A 24,080-nucleotide genomic window follows, 5' to 3' on the forward strand; every position below is an offset into this window, starting at 1 on the left:
CTATTTAAATAAGTTAAAGTAACATAAAAAAGTTGTAGTCATGATTTTTGTCAAATAAGCTTTTAAAGTGCTCTTATTTCAGCATAAGGTTTTCAGGCAAACGTCATTTTGTTGTCTAATGTGATGACAATCAAATATTAAGTATATAAGTGCTTGTGTGTCCATAATATTTGTAATATTTTGATCTTTTGAGTCACAATATACAGCTCTAAAAATAAAATTACATAAAATTGCTGCTGATTTTGCTACCAAATGTGAGGTTGACGTAGCAGGAAGACTCGCACTGGGTTCTCAATGTATGGTAAAGCGAGAAAACCTTAGGAATTTATAAATTTATTTACAGTGTGCGAGAGTAAAAATCAAAACAACCTAAAAACCCAGCAAAGTGACAAAATAACCAAAAATAAAAGAACAAATACACAGCAAACAAACAAATGATATATGTACAACCTCACTAGTATACGCAGGTCACAAATTACTTACGCCACCACAGTTACTTGCTCACTCGCCAGGTTAATTGACAGTGAATTGGCGTTTGGGCTGCCTTTTAAAGGCGAAGCCCCGCCCCTTTGACATAAACCAACATACACTTATTAAAAGGTATAAGTATAAACATCTGTAGATGTTCATAAGTTCATTGTTTAAAACACATTAGACACCAAACAGTCATAATTAATCAAAGTAAACACTTATAAGTATAAACACATCCCTCCAGCCAAAAGACAGCTTAAGTAAAATGAGCTGAAGCAACACAATTCTTGAGATTTTTTTGGGCATAACTCAATTGTTTTATGTTCAATCTACTTAAATTAGTTTCATTAACTTAGTCTATTTGTGTTGGGATAGCCTGAATAAATTGTGTGGAACCCTGCATTTGGGAATTAGAGATTCTCCATTTCTCTGGGTTTGCTAGTTATGGGTTTGAGGAAGCTGTTATTATTAGTTTCATTCTATAAAGGACTGATACAATTTCTTCCAAATTTCAAATAAAAACATTCTCATTTAGAGCATTTTTAATTTTCATACAATAAAAGTTGGTCAAAACAAAAAAAATTTGATGAGCTTAATGTGCCCTAAGCTATTGATTTCTTAACTTTTAATAAACTAAACTTTTATAAACTTGTCTAAAACTTACTTCTACTTACATTTTAAAATGATTTATGCTAAAATGGCAATATATTTATAATAAATTGGGAATAAATTTGATCAGAATTGTGTAGAATGAAACAAAAACGTATGTTTTACTCAAACTGAGAATGTTTTTCCATGTCTGTACATCACAGAATTTATAAAATACACTTAGCAGTCAACGCAAGACAAAGCCATACACATTTTCTTGGATATTTCCTTACAAAATGTCATATTTTGCAAGAATATTACAGAGATTTGTAACAAAATTTGTGGTAAATCATAGAATTAAAGTATATCCACTGCTTCTTTGCTGAATTTAATTATTCATAATGTCATTAAAAATTGATAGCCAAGAAATAAGAGTATGAAAATAAAGACACTCTGTTGGTTCACCTTGATAATTTGGACCTCATTAAAAATGTATATACAAATTAAGGGACGTATACATTCATATTTATGTATATGTATAATTTTTATCCTTACAAGTCACAAAAAGTGAGTAATTTTCTTCTTTTAACATTAATAACAACACAGATAGCAGCATGTGTATGAGGCTGCCATCAAATATTGACCCAATACAATACAATTGGCACAATATAGACATCTGATGTACTCCTCCATGCAGGTTTCTTAATAATTTTAGCCTGTAAGCAACCCTGTGCTGCATTTACAAACCACTATAAACACAAAACAGCAAAGGATCCCATTGATTTTAAACTTGCACAAATTAAAATATTTGAAAAATAACAACAGCCCAAAGCCTTCCATATTAAAATTCTTAGAATGCGCCTGGATGACATCATCGCCTGACATTCTACTACTTGCTTTTGTCGGTTGTAGTTTTGGCATTTCGAGTTGCAGATTGATCGGTTTACTATTACAGTTTATCAGAAAGTTATCAGAAAACATTTTTCATCATGCAGTTTGATCACAGTCCCTGTGTACTACTCAAGTACACCCCCAACATGCCGGAGAACCATCTTCATCTTTCTGATGAGCCGCATGTTGAGGTTGGAAAGATAGGGAGAAAGGAGAAAAAGAGAAGCTTCTGGAAGTGGCCAGTTCTTCGTCGCAAAACTGGAAAATACGACCTTGTCCAGGCTGCGAAGAAATACCAGTATGAGGCTGAGGTATATCAGAAAGTTTCTTGTCAGCCCATTGAAACACCTGTTGGGCCTGAAGAGGTTCCAGAAGTAAGAAATGTAAAAAAAGGCTTCTGGAAGTGGCCAGTCTTCCGTCGCAAAACTGGAAAATTCAACCTGGTCCAGGCCACGAAGAACTACCATGAAGCCATGTTAGAGCAAAAAGTTTCTTGTCGGCCCATTGAAACACCCGTTGGGCCTGATGAGGTTGCTAAAGCGAGAAAGGAGAAAAAGGGCTTCTGGAAGTGGCCAGACTTCCTTTACAAAACTAGAACATACGACCTTGTCCAGGCCACGAAAGACTACCATGAAGCCATGTTAAATCAAAAAGTTTCTAGTCAGCCCATTGAAACACCCATTGGGCCTGATGAGGTTCCTGAAGCGAGTAAAGAAGAAAAGGACGTCTGGAAGTCTAGTAGAGGTAAAATCACACTCACAAGTGATTATGATACAAGTATTGTTTAATGGCCAAATCTCTAATCAAGTAATATTTTTATAACTGGTCTTGAATATACAATTTTAATGTATTAATATCATTGGCCCATAAACAATTTCTGCTTGATGTCAAACTATTTCGAAACCTTAATAAAAGGCAAATCCAATCATAATTTAATGTTAAAACAGCTATCATAGCAATATTTATCAATATGTGGAAATTTCTGTATTCTCGGAAGCTGTGGAAATGAAAAATGTAAAACAGGATATATGTTAGAACCACTGTTAATGTTTACATCCCTCAAATGTTCTATAGAAATGTGATATATGAAAATATATGCAAATTACAAATATGACATACAAGTTCATTTTTGGATTTTGCATGTAAAATGTGTCATATATGTTAAATGATTGCAAAAAATGGCCGTTTATATTTGTTTTTTCAACCATTTGCATTATAAATATGTACATATATGCAAAAATAAGTAGTAAAAAATAAGCAAATATGTAATATGTACAAATATATTAGCTATAATAATATATGTATATGTTTATTTGTGGCAACACACACACACACACACACACACACACAGTACATACAGTATATCAAATTGACATATATCAGATTTCTGTGTGGGATGAAATTAAAATAAGTCTAAATATGTGACTTTACATTCATAGACTAATTAAAAAACATGATAATCTGTATTATATAAAGTGCTATTTACACAACGGTGACTTGATTCGTATTACAGCTTCTGCTTCAGAAGACCATGTCCCTGCTGCTGAGCAGCTAGAGGAGGACGACACAGAAAATGGTAAGATAGGAATTGTTATTAGTATTACAAACGTGAATACAAAATATATATATATCTAAAATTGTACATCATACTGACTGCAGTTGTTTATTTTTTGACAGACACCATTTTAAGGCATTATGAAATGGGTGACAAGCTGGGCAAAGGTGGATTCGGCTCTGTCTACAAAGCCACACGCCGCAGGGATGGACTTGAGGTGCTTTCACTAACAAAACATTGCTTTATCATTGCTTTATTCAAAACTTCTACCACATGCTAACTGCTAATTCTTTGCTTTGTTGATCAGGTTGCTGTGAAATGTACTGTCAAGTCACCGAAGATGAAGGAAATGACAGTGGTGAGTAGTCCAGATACAATTCAATGTCATGATTTGATTTGATTCTAGATTTGATTTTCTTAGGATGGGACAAAATGGGATTGAAGACGTTATATAGTAAATGAAAACATGTCCTTTTAGTAAGTACGTAAGCAAGTAAAGTAAGGCTTTTGTTTTGCTTTGTGCTTTCCATTTAGATAAGTATTTAGATAAATCCACTTGATTAGATTGTTTCAGAGCCTTATATGTATGTTAATGTCCCATTACAATTGAGTTTTTATTAAGAGAGCTTCAGGAAACTGTCTAACTGTCATCATTTCTCTCCTTTAGCCTGGTTATGACAAACCCCTCCCTACAGAAATTGCCCTGACAATCATGGCCAACAATGGTCCCTACGTCCCCGAGATAATCCAACTCCTAGACTGGGAGGACAATGATGGCCACTACATTATAATCATGGAGCGACCCATACCTTGTATGGACTTGCTTGGCTTCTTACGCCACAAGGATGGACCTCTTGATGAGAAGACGGGACGCCATATAATGCGGCAGGCCATTTATGCTGTGAGCGTTTGCTTTGATCGCGGTGTCTTCCATCGGGACATAAAGCTTGAAAACCTCCTAGTTAATCCTGACACTTTGGAGGTAAAGCTAATAGACTTCGGCTGTGGTGCGATCGTAAAGAAATCAGGCTACAAAGTCTTCTGTGGTAAGTGTTATGAACTTTGTTGTCATAAAAACCACACACTGAAGATTCTGTTTAAACATATAAACCATTGGATGATATCTTTTTTTTCTAGGAACAAGAACATATTTCCCTCCGGAGTACGAATTGCATGGCAGGTACCATGCACAGCCGGCGACTGTTTGGTCTCTAGGGATCGTCCTGTTCGCAATGATGTGTGGGGCTTTACCCACTGTCTCCGACCACTCCTTGATCAGGGACTATCTTTGGTCTAGCCCTGGCCTGTCAATAGGTAAGAGCTTCATCAAAGTGTGAAGAGAGCAGGTCTTATAACTATTTTTGACGTACGAGCGTGTGCAACCATTGTAATCTTTTTGGTTCGAGACTTCCAATCTTATTCACTTCCATTGATTTTAAAATGTTAAAAACTGCTTGCTATGCTGGTTAATGTTGCACACCGACATTGTCTTATTATATCATTCTACTTTTTATGCACAGTCATGAACACACTTGTTTGTAGAGCGAGCAGTTTGACCGTTTATTATTCCAAGTAATTTGTCCCATAGGCAACTGAATCGGAAGTACTAACGCACTTCGGCATTGTAGAATAAGATCTATAAACTATTAAACTTAAACACCCCATTCTTCTTTCTGCACAGAATGCTGCCAGATGATCTGCGGTTGTCTACAGCCAAACCCAGATGAGAGACTCGCTCTGCAGGAGATGCATCTCCATAACTGGTTTAAGGTATGAAGCCTAAAGCTGAATGGCTTTCATTTTTGTTGATCATCTTAAGCAGAGGTGTCCAAACCAGAGTCTGCAGGCCAAAGTTAGCCTTTGATAACTTGATTTGCCCTTTGATTTGGCCCACCATCCCATCTAAATAGAGAGTGAGAATGACAACAAAAACACAAACTAAAAGTAAAAGTTTCGATTAAATGTTATATTAAATATAAATAGTCACTCAATAAATAGAGGAACACATCAGTGATGCACATCAAGGCAAAAAACAGGTGCAGCTTGACTAGTGTAACTCCACTGTTATAAATAGGATTGTTTTTACTGAACGAATAAATACAGCATTAGTTAATATAAATCAATGCTCTCTAGTTTTGTTTAAATGTTGAATAACTTAGGAAATCACCAATGGCAACTTTAATGTAATGAGTTTGGTATACTTTGGTCCAACACGCTCAGTCAAGATTGGTTTTCGGCCCTTCATAAAAAAAAGTTTGGACACAGCTGATCTTATGTCTTAAAGCATTACTTAACCCCCCAAAAAAGAAAATTCTGTTATTAATTACTCACCCTCATGTCGTTCCAACCCACTGAGACTTTCATCTTCAGAACACAAATTAAGATATCAGGAGTGCTCAACCCCGTTCCTGGAGATCCACCTTCCTGAAGATTTCAGTTGCAACTCATGTCAAACACACCTGCCTGTAATTATCAAGTGCTGTTCAGGCTAATTAATTGCTTCAGGTGTGCTTAATCAGAGTTGGAGCTGAACTCTGTAGGAAGGTAGATCTCCAGGAACAGGGTTGAGCACCTCTGTCTTAGATCAAATCCAGGAGTTCTCATCCTTCTTAGACAGGAACAGTCCTGAGGTGTTCAAAATCCAGAAAAGGTTAAAACATTGCATGTGACATTAACTGTAATCATACCAAGGTCCAGGAACATATTTGTGCACCTAAAAAAAAGCTACTGAAGATGAGCAAAAGTCTTAGGGGATTGGAATGAGTGATTAAAAACGGGATTTTCATTTATGTGTGAACTAATCCTTTAAACTCTGTCCAAAATGTAATGTATTTAGACGAATAACACTGATTTATGTTTCAGGTCATGGAGTAAGACAGGAAAAACAACTCAGCAACCCTAGCACATCTGAGGACTGCTGCATTGGATTGCTCTTTGTATTATATTGTTGCCTTGTCATCTTCTTTAATAGTGCAGGGCAACTTACATATGATTACCTTTGTTGATTAATTAATATGTCATGAATGTTTTGAATGTATTGTCATTATATTATTATTATACACATATGCAAATGCACTATATATGTCATGTGTGTTTCTTATATACTGGTGAATTATTAAAGCATCATAAAATCAACATCATGTCTTGTTTTTATTTATTATGTGACCAGTTACTGATTGTACACTGACTTCTTACTTTTTTCCTACAGGTTTCAACTTTTAAAGACATTTTAAGACCATTTTGAATTAAATATTAGACTCATAAAGCGCTAAAGACTAAGGATTTTTTTTAATTACCCAGATGAAAAAGAAATTTATTTGACCTATCAAAAAATATATATATATAATTTAATACTAATAATACATTAATAATAAACAATTCAAATATTTTAGATTTTATTCTTAGCTAAATGTTTTAAATATTGTGTAAAAACAAGAAAGATCTACTTGTATCCATACGGTTTTTTCTCAACATAAACTTCTTTAAAATAATAATAAAATGAACATGTTTTAAAAGATTTAAAAACTATAATAAACTAAATCTATGGACAACAATCTGTCCAGGTCAGTGTCCTCAGCAGTACATGGAGAAACAAATGTCATTGTAAGGAAAATAATTAAACCATTATGATAAATAGAGTTAAACATTACCTTTTTAAATAAAAAGTTTAAAGTTTCATTGAGGTGGATTGTTGGTGATTGTATGAGTTTTGCACAGATTGTATAGCAATTCATGAACAAAGGAAAATTAAAACCTGTTTAAAAAGATTTAAGAGCAATAACACAGTATTACAGTAAATCTAGAACTTTTTAAGGCCTAAGATTTGGGTTTTGAGATTTAATACTTTTTAAGACCCCACAGAAACCCTCTACATAACAGTATTACATAAATTATTTGTCTTTCTGTGAATTCCCAAGGAAACATTTAAAATATATATATTTTGGCTTTCTTGAGCCAAAACATTCCAGTCTCCAGATTTCTTACCATTATGCAACCAGACATATTTCGCATATCTGTTTAATCCAACACCAAACAAGTATATTGCTCTTTAAAAAACAAAACAAAACGGTTAAGATACAATATAAAATTGTCATTATTTTTTCCTGCATGAACAATAACTTCCTAAAAAAAAATCTTTAACACTCCTAAGTAGATTATAACACTTATAATCTCCAGATAAAGAAAAAGCTATCGTGTGCGATATACCACATGACGAATGTTAGGAGGAGCTGATTTATAACGTAAAGCATAGATTATATATATATGAGTCTGTTTGATAGCACAGAAAGAGAAGAGCATGAACAGACATTGACCTAAATAAACATGCAGCAAGTCTAACAGACTACAGGTTATAACTACACTGTTTTTAACTTTTCTATTCAAACTTATATTAATCAAACTGACTAAAATATTAAGTTAAACTTTGAAAAATGGAAAAAAATGTAGTTGGAGCATGATTAACTTATTTAAATAAGTTAAAGTAACATAAAAAAGTTGTAGTCATGATTTTTGTCAAATAAGCTTTTAAAGTGCTCTTATTTCAGCATAAGGTTTTCAGGCAAACGTCATTTTGTTGTCTAATGTGATGACAATCAAATATTAAGTATATAAGTGCTTGTGTGTCCATAATATTTGTAATATTTTGATCTTTTGAGTCACAATATACAGCTCTAAAAATAAAATTACTGGGTTCTCAATGTATGGTAAAGCGAGAAAACCTTAGGAATTTATAAATTTATTTACAGTTTGCGAGAGTGAAAATCAAAACAACCTAAAAACCCAGCAAAGTGACAAAATAACCAAAAATAAAAGAACAAATACACAGCAAACAAACAAATGATATATGTACAACCTCACTAGTATACGCAGGTCACAAATTGCTTACGCCACCACAGTTACTTGCTCACTCGCCAGGTTAATTGACAGTGAATTGGTGTTTGGGCTGCCTTTTAAAGGCGAAGCCCCGCCCCTTTGACATAAACCAACATACACTTATTAAAAGGTATAAGTATAAACATCTGTAGATGTTCATAAGTTCAATGTTTAAAACACATTAGACACCAAACAGTCATAATTGATCAAAGTAAACACTTATAAGTATAAACACATCCCCCCAGCCAAAAGACAGCTTAAGTAAAATGAGCTGAAGCAACACAATTCTTGAGATTTTTTTGGAGATAACTCAATTGTTTTATGTTCAATCTACTTAAATTAGTTTCATTAACTTAGTCTATTTGTGTTGGGATAGCCTGAATAAATTGTGTGGAACCCTGCATTTGGGAATTAGAGATTCTCCATTTCTCTGGGTTTGCTAGTTATGGGTTTGAGGAAGCTGCTATTATTAGTTTTATTCTATGAAGGACTGATACAATTTCTTCCAAACTTTAAATAAAAACATTGTCATTTAGAGCATTTTTAATTTTCATACAATAAAAGTTGGTCAAAACAACAAAAGTTTTTATTTGATGAGCTTAATGTGCCCTAAGCTATTGATTTCTTAACTTTTAATAAACTAAACTTTTATAAACTTGTCTAAAACTTACTTCTACTTACATTTTAAAATGATTTATGCTAAAATGGCAATATATTTATAAAAAATTGGGAATACATTTGATTAGAATTGTGTAGAATGAAACAAAAACGTATGTTTTAGTCAAACTGAGAATGTTTTTCCATGTCTGTACATCACAGAATTTATAAAATACACTTAGCAGTCAACGCAAGACAAAGCCATACACATTTTCTTGGATATTTCCTTACAAAATGTCATATTTTGCAAGAATATTTCAGAGATTTGTAACAAAATTTGTGGTAAATCATAGAATTAAAGTATATCCACTGCTTCTTTGCTGAATTTAATTATTCATAATGTCATTAAAAATTGATAGCCAAGAAATAAGAGTATGAAAATAAAGACACTCTGTTGGTTCACCTTGATAATTTGGACCTCATTAAAAATGTATATACAAATTAAGGGACGTATACATTCATATTTATGTATATGTATAATTTTTATCCTTACAAGTCACAAAAAGTGAGTCATTTTCCTCTTTTAACATTAATAACAACACAGATAGCAGCATGTGTATGAGGCTGCCATCAAATATTGACCCAATACAATACAATTGGCACAATACAGACATCTGATGTACTCCTCCATGCGGGTTTCTTAATAATTTTAGCCTGTAAGCAACCCTGTGCTGCATTTACAAACCACTATAAACACAAAACAGCAAAGGATCCCATTCATTTCAAACTTGCACAAATTAAAACATTTGAAAAATAACAACAGCCCAAAGCCTTCCATATTAAAATTCTTAGAATGCGCCTGGATGACATCATCGCCTGACATTCTACTACTTGCTTTTGTTGGTTGTAGTTTTGGCATTTCGAGTTGCAGATTGATCGGTTTACTATTACAGTTTATCAGAAAGTTATCAGAAAACATTTTTCATCATGCAGTTTGATCACAGTCCCTGTGTACTACTCAAGTACACCCCCAACATGCCGGAGAACCATCTTCATCTTTCTGATGAGCCGCATGTTGAGGTTGGAGAGATAGGGAGAAAGGAGAAAAAGAGAAGCTTCTGGAAGTGGCCAGTTCTTCGTCGCAAAACTGGAAAATACGACCTTGTCCAGGCTGCGAAGAAATACCAGTATGAGGCTGAGGTATATCAGAAAGTTTCTTGTCAGCCCATTGAAACACCTGTTGGGCCTGAAGAGGTTCCAGAAGTAAGAAAGGTAAAAAAAGGCTTCTGGAAGTGGCCAGTCTTCCGTCGCAAAACTGGAAAATTCAACCTGGTCCAGGCCACGAAGAACTACCATGAAGCCATGTTAGAGCAAAAAGTTTCTTGTCAGCCCATTGAAACACCTGTTGGGCCTGATGAGGTTGCTAAAGAGAGAAAGGAGAAAAAGGGCTTCTGGAAGTGGCCAGACTTCCTTTACAAAACTAGAACATACGACCTTGTCCAGGCCACGAAAGACTACCATGAAGCCATGTTAGAGCAAAAAGTTTCTAGTCAGCCCATTGAAACACCCATTGGGCCTGATGAGGTTCCTGAAGCGAGTAAAGAAGAAAAGGACGTCTGGAAGTCTAGTAGAGGTAAAATCACACTCACAAGTGATTATGATACAAGTATTGTTTAATGGCCAAATCTCTAATCAAGTAATATTTTTATAACTGGTCTTGTATATACAATTTTAATGTATTAATATCATTGGCCCATAAACAAATCCTGCTTGATGTCAAACTATTTCGAAACCTTAATAAAAGGCAAATCCAATCATAATTTAACGTTAAAACAGCTATCATAGCAATATTTATCAATATGTGGAAATTTCTGTATTCTCGGAAGCTGTGGAAATGAAAAATGTAAAACAGGATATATGTTAGAACCACTGTTAATGTTTACATCCCTCAAATGTTCTATAGAAATGTGATATATGAAAATATATGCAAATTACAAATATGACATACAAGTTCATTTTTGGATTTTGCATGTAAAATGTGTCATATATGTTAAATGATTGCAAAAAATGGCCGTTTATATTTGTTTTTTCAACCATTTGCATTATAAATACGTACATATATACAAAAATAAGTAGTAAAAAATAAGCAAATATGTAATATGTACAAATATAATAGCTATAATAATATATGTATATGTTTATTTGTGGCTACACACACACACACACACAGTACATACAGTATATCAAATTGACATATATCAGATTTCTGTGTGGGATGAAATTAAAATAAGTCTAAATATGTGACTTTACATTCATAGACTAATTAAAAAACATGATAATCTGTATTATATAAAGTGCTATTTACACAACGGTGACTTGATTCGTATTACAGCTTCTGCTTCAGAAGACCATGTCCCTGCTGCTGAGCAGCTAGAGGAGGACGACACAGAAAATGGTAAGATAGGAATTGTTATTAGTATTACAAACGTGAATACAAAATATATATATCTAAAATTGTACATCATACTGACTGCAGTTGTTTATTTTTTGACAGACACCATTTTAAGGCATTATGAAATGGGTGACAAGCTGGGCAAAGGTGGATTCGGCTCTGTCTACAAAGCCACACGCCGCAGGGATGGACTTGAGGTGCTTTCACTAACAAAACATTGCTTTATCATTGCTTTATTCAAAACTTCTACCACATGCTAACTGCTAATTCTTTGCTTTGTTGATCAGGTTGCTGTGAAATGTACTGTCAAGTCACCGAAGATGAAGGAAATGACAGTGGTGAGTAGTCCAGATACAGTTCAATGTCATGATTTGATTTGATTCTAGATTTGATTTTCTTAGGATGGGACAAAATGGGATTGAAGACGTTATATAGTAAATGAAAACATGTCCTTTTAGTAAGTACGTAAGCAAGTAAAGTAAGGCTTTTGTTTTGCTTTGTGCTTTCCATTTAAAATTAGAGGTAACCACTGTAATTGAATCATGATCTAAACAAAGATGACAGCACACATGAAGAACGAGCAGCTTACATCTAAACTAGACTTTATCATGTAGAAATTAAAACAGAATTGAAAACAAAATGGTTTTGTGAAACTATTGGCCTACTACATAAAACATCTGAAGAAAAATAAGTAGATAAGCTAAAGACTCCATTTACAACAGTATTTAGATAAATCCACTTGATTAGATTGTTTCAGAGCCTTATATGTATGTTAATGTCCGATTACAATTGAGTTTTTAATAAGAGAGCTTCAGGAAACTGTCTAACTGTCATCATTTCTCTCCTTTAGCCTGGTTATGACAAACCCCTCCCTACAGAAATTGCCCTGACAATCATGGCCAACAATGGTCCCTACGTCCCCGAGATAATCCAACTCCTAGACTGGGAGGACAACGATGCCCACTACATTATAATCATGGAGCGACCCATACCTTGTATGGACTTGCTTCACTTCTTACGCCACAAGGATGGACCTCTTGATGAGAAGACGGGACGCCATATAATGCGGCAGGCCATTCATGCTGTGAGCGTTTGCTTTGATCGCGGTGTCTTCCATCGGGACATAAAACTTGAAAACCTCCTGGTGAATCCAGACACTTTGGAGGTAAAGCTAATAGACTTCGGCTGTGGTGCGATCGTAAAGGATTCCGGCTACAAAGTCTTCTGTGGTAAGTGTTATGAACTTTGTTTTCATAAAAACCACACACTGAAGATTCTGTTTAAACATATAAACCATTGGATGATATCTTTTTTTTTCTAGGCACAAGAAAATATTTCCCTCCGGAGTACGAATTGCATGGCAGGTACCATGCACAGCCGGCGACTGTTTGGTCTCTAGGGATCGTCCTGTTCGCAATGATGTGTGGGGCTTTACCCACTGTCTCCGACCACTCCTTGATCAGGGACTATCTTTGGTCTAGCCCTGGCCTGTCAATAGGTGAGAGCTTCATCAAAGTGTGAAGAGAGCAGGTCTTTTAACTATTTTTGACGTACGAGCGTGTGCAACCATTGTAATCTTTTCGATTCGAGACTTCCAATCTTATTCACTTCCATTGATTTTAAGACGTTAAAAACTGCTTGCTATGCTGGTTAATGTTGCACACCAACATTGTCTTATTATATCATTCTACTTTTTATGTACAGTCATGAACACACTTGTGTGTAGAGCGAGCAGTTTGACCGTTTATTATTCCAAGTCATTTCTCCCATAGGCAACTGAATCGGAAGTACAAACGCACTTCAGCATTGTAGAATAAGATCTATAAACTATTAAACTTAAACACCCCATTCTTCTTTCTGCACAGAATGCTGCCAGATGATCTGCGGTTGTCTACAGCCAAACCCAGATGAGAGACTCGCTCTGCAGGAGATGCATCTCCATAACTGGTTTAAGGTATGAAGCCTAAAGCTAAATGGCTTTCATTTTTGTTGATCATCTTAAGCAGAGGTGTCCAAACCAGAGTCTGCAGGCCAAAGTTAGCCTTTAATAGCTTGATTTGCCCTTTGATTTGGCCCACCATCCCATCTAAAAAGAGAGTGAGAATGACAACAGAAACACGAACTGAAAGTAAAAGATTCGATTAAATGTTATATTAAATATAAATAGTCACTCAATAAATAGAGGAACACATCAGTGATGCACATCAAGGCAAAAAACAGGTGCAGCTTGACTAGTGTAACTCCACTGTTATAAATAGGATTGTTTTTACTGAACGAATAAATACTGCATTAGTTAATATAAATCAATGCTCTCTAGTTTTGTTTAAATGTTGAATAACTTAGGAAATCACCAATGGCAACTTCAATGTAATGAGTTTGGTATACTTTGGTCCAACACGCTCAGTCAAGATTGGTTTTTAGCCCTTCATAAAAAAAAGTTTGGACACAGCTGATCTTATGTCTTAAAGCATTACTTAACCCCCCAAAAAAGAAAATTCTGTTATTAATTACTCACCCTCATGTCGTTCCAACCCACTGAGACTTTCATCTTCAGAACACAAATTAAGATATCAGGAGTGCTCAACCCCGTTCCTGGAGATCCACCTTCCTGAAGATTTCAGTTGCAACTCATGTCAAACACACCTGCCTGTAATTATCAAGTGCTGTTCAGGTCCTAAATAATTGCTTCAGGTGTGCTTAATCAGAGTTGGAGCTGAACTCTGTAGGAAGGTAGATCTCCAGGAACAGGGTTGAGCACCTCTGTCTTAGGTCAAATCCAGGAGTTCTCTCATCCTTCTTAGACAGGAACAGTCCTGAGGTGTTCAAAGTCTAGAAAAGGTTAAAACATTGCATGTGACATTAACTGTAATCATACCAAGGTCCAAGAACTTATTTGTGCACCTAAAAAAAAAAGCTAGCGAAGATGAGCAGAAGTCTTAGGGAATTGGAATGAGTGATTAAAACGTAATTTTCAGTTGTGGGTGAACTAATCCTTTAAATTCTGTCCAAAATGTAATGTATTTAGACGAATAACACTGATTTATGTTTCAGGTCATGGAGTAAGACAGGAGAAACAACTCAGCAACCCTAGCACACCTGAGGACTGCTGCATTGGATTGCTCTTTGTATTATATTGTTGCCTTGTCATCTTCTTTAATAGTGCAGGGCAACTTACATATGAGTGCTTTTGTTGATTAATTAATATGTCATGAATGTTTTGAATGTATTGTTATTATATTATTATTATACACATATGCAAATGCACTATATATGTCATGTGTGTTTCTTATATACTGGTGAATTAATAAAGCATCATAAAATCAACATCATGTCTTGTTTTTATTTATTATGTGACCAGTTACTGATTGTACACTGACTTCTTACTTTTTTCTTACAGATTTCACCTTTTTAAGACATTTTAAGACCATTTTGAATGAAATTTTAGACTCATAAAGCGCTAAAGACTAAGGATTTTTCAAATTACCCAGATGAAAAAGAAATTTATTTGACCTATCAAAATTTTTTTATAATAATAATAATTTAATGCTTATAATACATTATTAATAAACAATTAAATTATTTTAGAATTTTTTTCTTAACTAAATGTTTTAAATATTGTGTAAAAACAAGCAAGCTCTGCTCATATCCATACAGTTTTCCCCAACCTAAACTTCTTTAAAATAATACTAAAGTGAACAAATGTTTTAAAAGATTTAAAAACTATAATAAACTAAATCTATGGACAACAATCTGTCCAGGTCAGTGTCCTCAGCAGTACATGGAGAAACAAATGTCATTGTAAGGAAAATAATTAAACCATTATGATAAATAGAGTAAAACTTTACCTTTTTAAATAAAAAAGTTTACAGTTTGATTGAGATGGACTGTTGGTGATTGTATGGGGTTTTGGTCAGATTGGACAGCAATGCATGAACAAAGGAAAATTAAAACCTGTTTAAAAATATTTAAGACCAAGCACTGGGGTTACCCTAGCCTGCTTAAATGAAGTGGGGAATAAACCAGAGTCAAGAGATGTGTTAATTATGTGAGTCAGTGTTGGTATGACTGCAGGAGAGATGGCTTGCAAGAGATGAGAGGGAATGGGATCGAGTGGACAGGTGGTTGCATGGCTAGATAGCACGAGTTTGGACACCTCAGACTCAGAGAGCTGAGAAAAAGAGGTGAGTGTGTGTGGTGTTGGTGGTGTATCTTGCGTGTTTGTTGTAGGTGCAGCAAATTGAGCACTGATTTTTGCAGTTTTGGTGCAAAAGAATGTAGCAAAGTCATCAGTAGTAAGTGTGGAGGATGCGAGTGGAGGAGGAGGATAGAGGAGGGAGGAAAATGTTTTAAAAAGTAGGCGAGGATTAGTGGCATTGTTGATTTTCTGACGGAAATATGTCTGCTTTGCAGAAGTAACTTCAGCCGAGAAAGAAGACAGGAGAGTTTGGTATGTTAAGAGCTGTGCAGGATTTTTAGTTTTCCGCCAAATTCTCTCTGCAACCCGAAGTTTTGAGCGATGCTCACGGAGAGCATCCGAGAGCCAGGGTGCAGGAGGACTGGCACGGGCTGGCCTGGATGCAAGAGGACATAATCGGTCTAGACATGATGCTAGTGTGGAGCAGAGTGTATCAGTGGCACTGTTCATATCAAGTGCAGAGAGTTTGCAAGATGGAGGAAGAGAGTCTGAAACAATGGTGGATAGTCTATTGGGTGAGAGAGATCGGAGGTTTCTGCGAAAGGTAACCAGTGTTGGAGTGTGTGGCGGCGCAAGAGTAATGTGGACGTTGAGAGACAGAAGGAAATGATCCGATATTTGTAGTGGAGTTACTATTGTTTGATCAGCGAAGCATTGTTGTGTGTAAATAAGGTCTAGCTGATTTCCTGATTTGTGGGTAGCAGAAGTAGGTGCTCTTTTTAGGTCAAAAGAGGCAAGCAGAGTCTGAAAGTCAGCAGCTTGCGGTTTCTCAATGTAAATGTTGAAGTCACCTAGCACCAACAAGGGAGTGTCAAAATTAGAAAAAGATGAGAGAAGAACATCCAGTTCATCTAAGAAGTGACGTAATTTACCCGGTGGGCGGTAGATGACAACCACATTTATGTAGAAGAGGTGGATAATGGTGACTGCATCGAATTCAAAGGAGCTGATTGTTGGCAGGGACGGACTCAGAGTAAATTTCCATTCTTTGGAAATCAGTAATCCAGTCCCACCCCCTCTCCCTGTCTGACGAGGAGTGTGGGAAAAAGAGAAATTAGCAGAAAGAGTAGCATGTGTTGCAGTGTCCTCCGGCCTCAACCAGGTCTCAGTTAGAGCCATAAGATTATAGTCAAAATATGTAGCTATGTAGGTAATAAAATCTGCCTTGTTAACAGCTGATTGACAATTCCAGAGGCCCACGGAGAGAGAGAGTTGTGAAATAGCAGATACATGTACTGAACGAAGGTTGTGAGGATTACGCCTGCAGCGTACCTCCCGTGTTTTGCGAGTGTTAGTAACAACAGAAATTAGAAAACACATAACAAAAGTGCAATGACAACAAAAAATAAGTGTAAACATAAAGTAAAACAAGAAAGTAAAGTACTCAAGTGCTTTGTCATTGTCTTTGCTCGGTGGAGTCGCGCAGGTAGAGTCGATGGCGAAGGTAGAGTCGATGGTCTTTACACTCGTCGGTCTTCACACGAGGCTGCCGCGGTGAAACTAGTTGCTTATATAACCCCAAAGCACTAGCTGATTGAATTCAGCTGGACATGCCTCGAGAGTCAAAACAAGGGCCGAAACTGCGGCGGACGACGCGAAACCGTCTGCGTTCGCCACACAAGCTCTTATAGTAACCAAGGAAACAGTGGCTAAACACTTCTAGTATTATACACAACTGAAAGCAAGTTTAAATGTCCTACAACCTTACACAAACAGCTGAAAACAAGACCTCAAACCATACACAACAACTGAAACAAGTCTTAAATGTACTTACAGGCTGCTGGTCTCGTTGGTAAAGTGCTTCTCCTGTCAACTAAAGCTAGCGTGCTAATGAGATGACAATAAAATATTAAGTATATAAGTGCTTGTGTGTCCTAAACATTTGTAATATTTTGATCTTTTGAGTCACAATATACAGCTATAAAAATAAAATTACATAAAATTGCTGCTGATCTTGCTACCAAATGTGAGGTTGACGTAGCAGGAAGACTCGCACTGGGTTCTCAATGTATGGTAAAGCGAGAAAACCTTAGGAATTTATAAATTTATTTACAGTGTGCAAGAGTGAAAATCAAAATAACCTAAAAACCCAGCAAAGTGACAAAATAACCAAAAATAAAAGAACAAATACACAGCAAACAAACAAATGATATATGTACAACCTCACTAGTATACGCAGGTCACAAATTGCTTACGCCACCACAGTTACTTGCTCACTCGCCAGGTTAATTGACAGTGAATTGGCGTTTGGGCTGCCTTTTAAAGGCGAAGCCCCGCCCCTTTGACATAAACCAACATACACTTATTAAAAGGTATAAGTATAAACATCTGTAGATGTTCATAAGTTCATTGTTTAAAACACATTAGACACCAAACAGTCATAATTAATCAAAGTAAACACTTATAAGTATAATCACATCCCCCCAGCCAAAAGACAACTTAAGTAAAATGAGCTGAAGCAACACAATTCTTGATATTTTTTTGGAGATAACTCAATTGTTTTATGTTCAATCCACTTAAATTAGTTTCATTAACTTAGTCTATTTGTGTTGGGATAGCCTGAATAAATTGTGTGGAACCCTGCATTTGGGAATTAGAGATTCTCCATTTCTCTGGGTTTGCTAGTTATGGGTTTGAGGAAGCTGCTATTATTAGTTTTATTCTATAAAGGACTGATACAATTTCTTCCAAACTTTAAATAAAAACATTGTCATTTAGAGCATTTTTAATTTTCATACAATAAAAGTTGGTCAAAACAACAAAAGTTTTTATTTGATGAGCTTAATGTGCCCTAAGCTATTGATTTCTTAACTTTTAATAAACTAAACTTTTATAAACTTGTCTAAAACTTACTTCTACTTACATTTTAATATGATTTATGCTAAAATGGCAATATATTTATAATAAATTGGGAATAAATTTGTAAAATGAAACAAAAACGTATGTTTTAGTCAAACTGAGAATGTTTTTCCATGTCTGTACATCACAGAATTTATAAAATACACTTAGCAGTCAACGCAAGACAAAGCCATACACATTTTCTTGGATATTTCTTTACAAAATGTCATATTTTGCAAGAATATTTCAGAGATTTGTAACAAAATTTGTGGTAAATTATAGAATTAAAGTATATCCACTGCTTCTTTGCTGAATTTAATTATTCTTAATGTCATTAAAAATGGATAGCCAAGAAATAAGAGTATGAAAATAAAGACACTCTGTTGGTTCACCTTGATAATTTGGACCTCATTAAAAATGTATATACAAATTAAGGGACGTATACATTCATATTTATGTATATGTATAATTTTTATCCTTACAAGTCACAAAAAGTGAGTCATTTTCTTCTTTTAACATTAATAACAACACAGATAGCAGCATGTGTATGAGGCTGCCATCAAATATTGACCCAATACAATACAATTGGCACAATATAGACATCTGATGTACTCCTCCATAAAGTTTCGTAATAATTTTAGCCTGTAAGCAACCCTGTGCTGCATTTACAAACCACTATAAACACAAAACAGCAAAGGATCCCATTCATTTCAAACTTGCACAAATTAAAACATTTGAAAAATAACAACAGCCCAAAGCCTTCCATATTAAAATTCTTAGAATGCGCCTGGATGACATCATCGCCTGACATTCTACTACTTGCTTTTGTCGGTTGTAGTTTTGGCATTTCGAGTTGCAGATTGATCGGTTTACTATTACAGTTTATCAGAAAGTTATCAGAAAACATTTGTCATCATGCAGTTTGATCACAGTCCCTGTGTACTACTCAAGTACACCCCCAACATGCCGGAGAACCATCTTCATCTTTCTGATGAGCCGCATGTTGAGGTTGGAGAGATAGGGAGAAAGGAGAAAAAGAGAAGCTTCTGGAAGTGGCCAGTTCTTCGTCGCAAAACTGGAAAATACGACCTTGTCCAGGCTGCGAAGAAATACCAGTATGAGGCTGAGGTATATCAGAAAGTTTCTTGTCAGCCCATTGAAACACCTGTTGGGCCTGAAGAGGTTCCAGAAGTGAGAAAGGTAAAGAAAGGCTTCTGGAAGTGGCCAGTCTTCCGTCGCAAAACTAGAACATCCGACCCCGTCCAGGGCACGAAGGACTACCATGAAGCCATGTTAGAGCAAAAAGTTTCTAGTCAGCCCATTGTAACACCCGTTGGGCCTGATGAGGTTCCTGAAGCCAGTAAAGAAGAAAAGGACGTCTGGAAGTCTAGTAGAGGTAAAATCACACTCACAAGTGATTATGATACAAGTATTGTTTAATGGCCAAATCTCTAATCAAGTAATATTTTTATAACTGGTCTTGTATATACCGTTTTAATGTATTAATATCATTGGCCCGTGAACAATTCCTGCTTGATGTCAAACTATTTCATAACCTTAATAAAAGGCAAATCCAATCATAATTTAACGTTAAAACAGTTATCATAGCAATATTTATCAATATGTGGAAATTTCTGTATTCTCGGAAGCTGTGGAAATGAAAAATGTAAAACAGGATATATGTTAGAACCACTGTTAATGTTTACATCCCTCAAATGTTCTATAGAAATGTGATATATGAAAATATATGCAAATTACAAATATGACATACAAGTTCATTTTTGGATTTTGCATGTAAAATGTGTCATATATGTTAAATGATTGCAAAAAATGGCCGTTTATATTTGTTTTTTCAACCACTTGCATTATGAATATGTACATATATACAAAAATAAGAAGTAAAAAATAAGCAAATATGTAATATGTACAAATATAATAGCTATAATAATATATGTATATGTTTATTTGTGGCTACACACACACACACACACAGTACATACAGTATATCAAATTGACATATCAGATTTCTGTGTGGGATGAAATTAAAATAAGTCTAAATATGTGACTTTACATTCATAGACTAATTAAAAAACATGATAATCTGTATTATATAAAGTGCTATTTACACAACGGTGACTTGATTCGTATTACAGCTTCTGCTTCAGAAGACCATGTCCCTGCTGCTGAGCAGCTAGAGGAGGACGACACAGAAAATGGTAAGATAGGAATTGTTATTAGCATTACAAACGTGAATAAAAAAATTTATATCTAAAATTGTACATCATACTGACTGCAGTTGTTTATTTTTTGACAGAAACCATTTTAAGGTATTACGAAATGGGTGACAAGCTGGGCAAAGGTGGATTCGGCTCTGTCTACAAAGCCACACGCCGCAGGGATAGACTTGAGGTGCTTTCACTAACAAAACATTGCTTTATCATTGCTTTATTCAAAACTTCTACCACATGCTAACTGCTAATTCTTTGCTTTGTTAATCAGGTTGCTGTGAAATGTACTGTCAAGTCACCGAAGATGAAGGAACTCACAGTGGTGAGTAGTCCAGATACAATTCAATGTCATGATTTGATTTGATTCTAGATTTGATTTTCTTAGGATGGGACAAAATGGGATTGAAGACGTTATATAGTAAATGAAAACATGTCCTTTTAGTAAGTACGTAAGCAAGTAAAGTAAGGCTTTTGTTTTGCTTTGTGCTTTCCATTTAGATAAGTATTTAGATAAATCCACTTGATTAGATTGTTTCAGAGCCTTATATGTATGTTAATGTCTGATTACAATTGAGTTTTGATTAAGAGAGCTTCAGGAAACTGTCTAACTGTCATCATTTCTCTCCTTTAGCCTGGTTATGACAAACCCCTCCCTACAGAAATTGCCCTGACAATCATGGCCAACAATGGTCCCTACGTCCCCGAGATAATCCAACTCCTAGACTGGGAGGACAATGATGGCCACTACATTATAATCATGGAGCGACCCATACCTTGTATGGACTTGCTTGGCTTCTTACGCCACAAGAATGGACCTCTTGATGAGAAGACGGGACGCCATATAATGCGGCAGGCCATTCATGCTGTGAGCGTTTGCTTTGATCGCGGTGTCTTCCATCGGGACATAAAGCTTGAAAACCTCCTGGTGAATCCAGACACTTTGGAGGTAAAGCTAATAGACTTCGGCTGTGGTGCGATCGTAAAGAAATCAGGCTACAAAGTCTTCTGTGGTAAGTGTTATGAACTTTGTTGTCATAAAAACCACACACTGAAGATTCTGTTTAAACATATAAACCATTGGATGATATCTTTTTTTTCTAGGAACAAGAACATATTTCCCTCCGGAGTACGAATTGCATGGCAGGTACCATGCACAGCCGGCGACTGTTTGGTCTCTAGGGATCGTCCTGTTCGCAATGATGTGTGGGGCTTTACCCACTGTCTCCGACCACTCCTTGATCAGGGACTATCTTTGGTCTAGCCCTGGCCTGTCAATAGGTAAGAGCTTCATCAAAGTGTGAAGAGAGCAGGTCTTATAACTATTTTTGACGTACGAGCGTGTGCAACCATTGTAATCTTTTTGGTTCGAGACTTCCAATCTTATTCACTTCCATTGATTTTAAAATGTTAAAAACTGCTTGCTATGCTGGTTAATGTTGCACACCGACATTGTCTTATTATATCATTCTACTTTTTATGTACAGTCATGAACACACTTGTTTGTAGAGCGAGCAGTTTGACCGTTTATTATTCCAAGTAATTTGTCCCATAGGCAACTGAATCGGAAGTACTAACGCACTTCGGCATTGTAGAATAAGATCTATAAACTATTAAACTTAAACACCCCATTCTTCTTTCTGCACAGAATGCTGCCAGATGATCTGCGGTTGTCTACAGCCAAACCCAGATGAGAGACTCGCTCTGCAGGAGATGCATCTCCATAACTGGTTTAAGGTATGAAGCCTAAAGCTGAATGGCTTTCATTTTTGTTGATCATCTTAAGCAGAGGTGTCCAAACCAGAGTCTGCAGGCCAAAGTTAGCCTTTGATAACTTGATTTGCCCTTTGATTTGGCCCACCATCCCATCTAAATAGAGAGTGAGAATGACAACAAAAACACAAACTAAAAGTAAAAGTTTCGATTAAATGTTATATTAAATATAAATAGTCACTCAATAAATAGAGGAACACATCAGTGATGCACATCAAGGCAAAAAACAGGTGCAGCTTGACTAGTGTAACTCCACTGTTATAAATAGGATTGTTTTTACTGAATGAATAAATACAGCATTAGTTAATATAAATCAATGCTCTCTAGTTTTGTTTAAATGTTGAATAACTTAGGAAATCACCAATGGCAACTTTAATGTAATGAGTTTGGTATACTTTGGTCCAACACGCTCAGTCAAGATTGGTTTTCGGCCCTTCATAAAAAAAGTTTGGACACAGCTGATCTTATGTCTTAAAGCATTACTTAACCCCCCAAAAAAGAAAATTCTGTTATTAATTACTCACCCTCATGTCGTTCCAACCCACTGAGACTTTCATCTTCAGAACACAAATTAAGATATCAGGAGTGCTCAACCCCGTTCCTGGAGATCCACCTTCCTGAAGATTTCAGTTGCAACTCATGTCAAACACACCTGCCTGTAATTATCAAGTGCTGTTCAGGCTAATTAATTGCTTCAGGTGTGCTTAATCAGAGTTGGAGCTGAACTCTGTAGGAAGGTAGATCTCCAGGAACAGGGTTGAGCACCTCTGTCTTAGATCAAATCCAGGAGTTCTCATCCTTCTTAGACAGGAACAGTCCTGAGGTGTTCAAAGTCCAGAAAAGGTTAAAACATTGCATGTGACATTAACTGTAATCATACCAAGGTCCAGGAACATATTTGTGCACCTAAAAAAAAGCTACTGAAGATGAGCAAAAGTCTTAGGGGATTGGAATGAGTGATTAAAAACGGGATTTTCATTTATGGGTGAACTAATCCTTTAAACTCTGTCCAAAATGTAATGTATTTAGACGAATAACACTGATTTATGTTTCAGGTCATGGAGTAAGACAGGAAAAACAACTCAGCAACCCTAGCACACCTGAGGACTGCTGCATTGGATTGCTCTTTGTATTATATTGTTGCCTTGTCATCTTCTTTAATAGTGCAGGGCAACTTACATATGATTACCTTTGTTGATTAATTAATTTGTCATGAATGTTTTGAATGTATTGTCATTATATTATTATTATTCACATATGCAAATGCACTATATATGTCATGTGTGTTTCTTATATACTGGTGAATTATTAAAGCATCATAAAATCAACATCATGTCTTGTTTTTATTTATTATGTGATCAGTTACTGATTGTACACTGACTTCTTACTTTTTTCCTACAGGTTTCAACTTTTAAAGACATTTTAAGACCATTTTGAATTAAATATTAGACTCATAAAGCGCTAAAGACTAAGGATTTTTTTTAATTACCCAGATGAAAAAGAAATTTATTTGACCTATCAAAAAAAAATATATATATAATTTAATACTAATAATACATTAATAATAAACAATTCAAATATTTTAGATTTTATTCTTAGCTAAATGTTTTAAATATTGTGTAA

General features: G+C 35.5%; 3 protein-coding genes across 9 annotated transcripts; all 3 read left to right on the plus strand.

Moving 5' to 3' along the window:
- The first annotated feature begins 1,447 nt into the window (after positions 1-1,447).
- pimr172 (Pim proto-oncogene, serine/threonine kinase, related 172) lies at positions 1,448-6,644 on the plus strand. Of its 4 annotated transcripts, XM_073947108.1 has the most exons (9): positions 1,912-2,315; positions 2,481-2,694; positions 3,464-3,526; positions 3,628-3,722; positions 3,813-3,863; positions 4,173-4,551; positions 4,643-4,819; positions 5,187-5,275; positions 6,368-6,644. In XM_073947108.1, exons 1-9 carry the CDS (start codon positions 2,049-2,051, stop codon positions 6,377-6,379), a joined length of 1,347 nt encoding a protein of 448 aa, XP_073803209.1. In that variant the 5' UTR covers positions 1,912-2,048; the 3' UTR covers positions 6,380-6,644. The 4 variants fall into 4 exon arrangements, 3 of the variants coding, with proteins under 3 accessions (XP_073803208.1, XP_021330851.3, XP_073803209.1); XR_012401973.1 differs by having other exon boundaries at positions 1,448-2,694; positions 4,201-4,551; positions 6,368-6,639; XM_073947107.1 differs by having other exon boundaries at positions 1,448-2,694; positions 6,368-6,643.
- A 1,589-nt stretch (positions 6,645-8,233) lies between these two features.
- Positions 8,234-14,754, plus strand: LOC137487254 (serine/threonine-protein kinase pim-2-like). 3 transcript variants are annotated; one of them, XM_073947111.1, is made up of 9 exons: positions 8,620-10,312; positions 10,478-10,607; positions 11,367-11,429; positions 11,529-11,623; positions 11,714-11,764; positions 12,277-12,655; positions 12,748-12,924; positions 13,292-13,380; positions 14,478-14,749. In XM_073947111.1, exons 1-9 carry the CDS (start codon positions 9,962-9,964, stop codon positions 14,487-14,489), a joined length of 1,347 nt encoding a protein of 448 aa, XP_073803212.1. In that variant the 5' UTR covers positions 8,620-9,961; the 3' UTR covers positions 14,490-14,749. The 3 variants fall into 3 exon arrangements, with proteins under 3 accessions (XP_073803210.1, XP_068076679.2, XP_073803212.1); XM_073947109.1 differs by having other exon boundaries at positions 8,234-10,607; positions 14,478-14,754; XM_068220578.2 differs by lacking the exon at positions 14,478-14,749 and having other exon boundaries at positions 8,234-10,607; positions 13,292-13,386.
- A 2,853-nt stretch (positions 14,755-17,607) lies between these two features.
- Positions 17,608-23,789, plus strand: pimr214 (Pim proto-oncogene, serine/threonine kinase, related 214). 2 transcript variants are annotated; one of them, XM_021475245.3, is made up of 8 exons: positions 18,111-19,855; positions 20,613-20,675; positions 20,774-20,868; positions 20,959-21,009; positions 21,319-21,697; positions 21,789-21,965; positions 22,333-22,421; positions 23,513-23,789. In XM_021475245.3, the coding sequence occupies exons 1-8, from the start codon at positions 19,375-19,377 to the stop codon at positions 23,522-23,524; spliced, it is 1,347 nt and encodes a 448-aa protein (XP_021330920.2). In that variant the 5' UTR covers positions 18,111-19,374; the 3' UTR covers positions 23,525-23,789. The 2 variants fall into 2 exon arrangements, with proteins under 2 accessions (XP_068076680.2, XP_021330920.2); XM_068220579.2 differs by lacking the exon at positions 23,513-23,789 and having other exon boundaries at positions 17,608-19,855; positions 22,333-22,427.
- Positions 23,790-24,080: the final 291 nt, after the last annotated feature.

The sequence above is a fragment of the Danio rerio genome, chromosome 4, assembly GCF_049306965.1.
Source record: "Danio rerio strain Tuebingen ecotype United States chromosome 4, GRCz12tu, whole genome shotgun sequence".
NCBI lineage: Eukaryota > Metazoa > Chordata > Actinopteri > Cypriniformes > Danionidae > Danio > Danio rerio.

What these genes read in the sequence shown, in the direction of transcription:
- pimr172 (XM_073947107.1), top strand. Translation starts at nt 2,049, where the DNA reads ATGCAGTTTGATCACAGTCCCTGTGTACTACTCAAGTACACCCCCAAC. An exon ending in GGAGGACGACACAGAAAATG is followed by an intron (nt 3,527 to 3,627) that starts GTAAGATAGGAA and finishes ATTTTTTGACAG; the next exon opens with ACACCATTTTAAGGCATTAT. An exon ending in AGGCTACAAAGTCTTCTGTG is followed by an intron (nt 4,552 to 4,642) that starts GTAAGTGTTATG and finishes TTTTTTTTCTAG; the next exon opens with GAACAAGAACATATTTCCCT.
- LOC137487254 (XM_073947109.1), top strand. Translation starts at nt 9,962, where the DNA reads ATGCAGTTTGATCACAGTCCCTGTGTACTACTCAAGTACACCCCCAAC. An exon ending in GGAGGACGACACAGAAAATG is followed by an intron (nt 11,430 to 11,528) that starts GTAAGATAGGAA and finishes ATTTTTTGACAG; the next exon opens with ACACCATTTTAAGGCATTAT. An exon ending in AGATGAAGGAAATGACAGTG is followed by an intron (nt 11,765 to 12,276) that starts GTGAGTAGTCCA and finishes TCTCTCCTTTAG; the next exon opens with CCTGGTTATGACAAACCCCT.
- pimr214 (XM_021475245.3), top strand. Translation starts at nt 19,375, where the DNA reads ATGCAGTTTGATCACAGTCCCTGTGTACTACTCAAGTACACCCCCAAC. An exon ending in AGATGAAGGAACTCACAGTG is followed by an intron (nt 21,010 to 21,318) that starts GTGAGTAGTCCA and finishes TCTCTCCTTTAG; the next exon opens with CCTGGTTATGACAAACCCCT. An exon ending in TAGCCCTGGCCTGTCAATAG is followed by an intron (nt 21,966 to 22,332) that starts GTAAGAGCTTCA and finishes CTTTCTGCACAG; the next exon opens with AATGCTGCCAGATGATCTGC.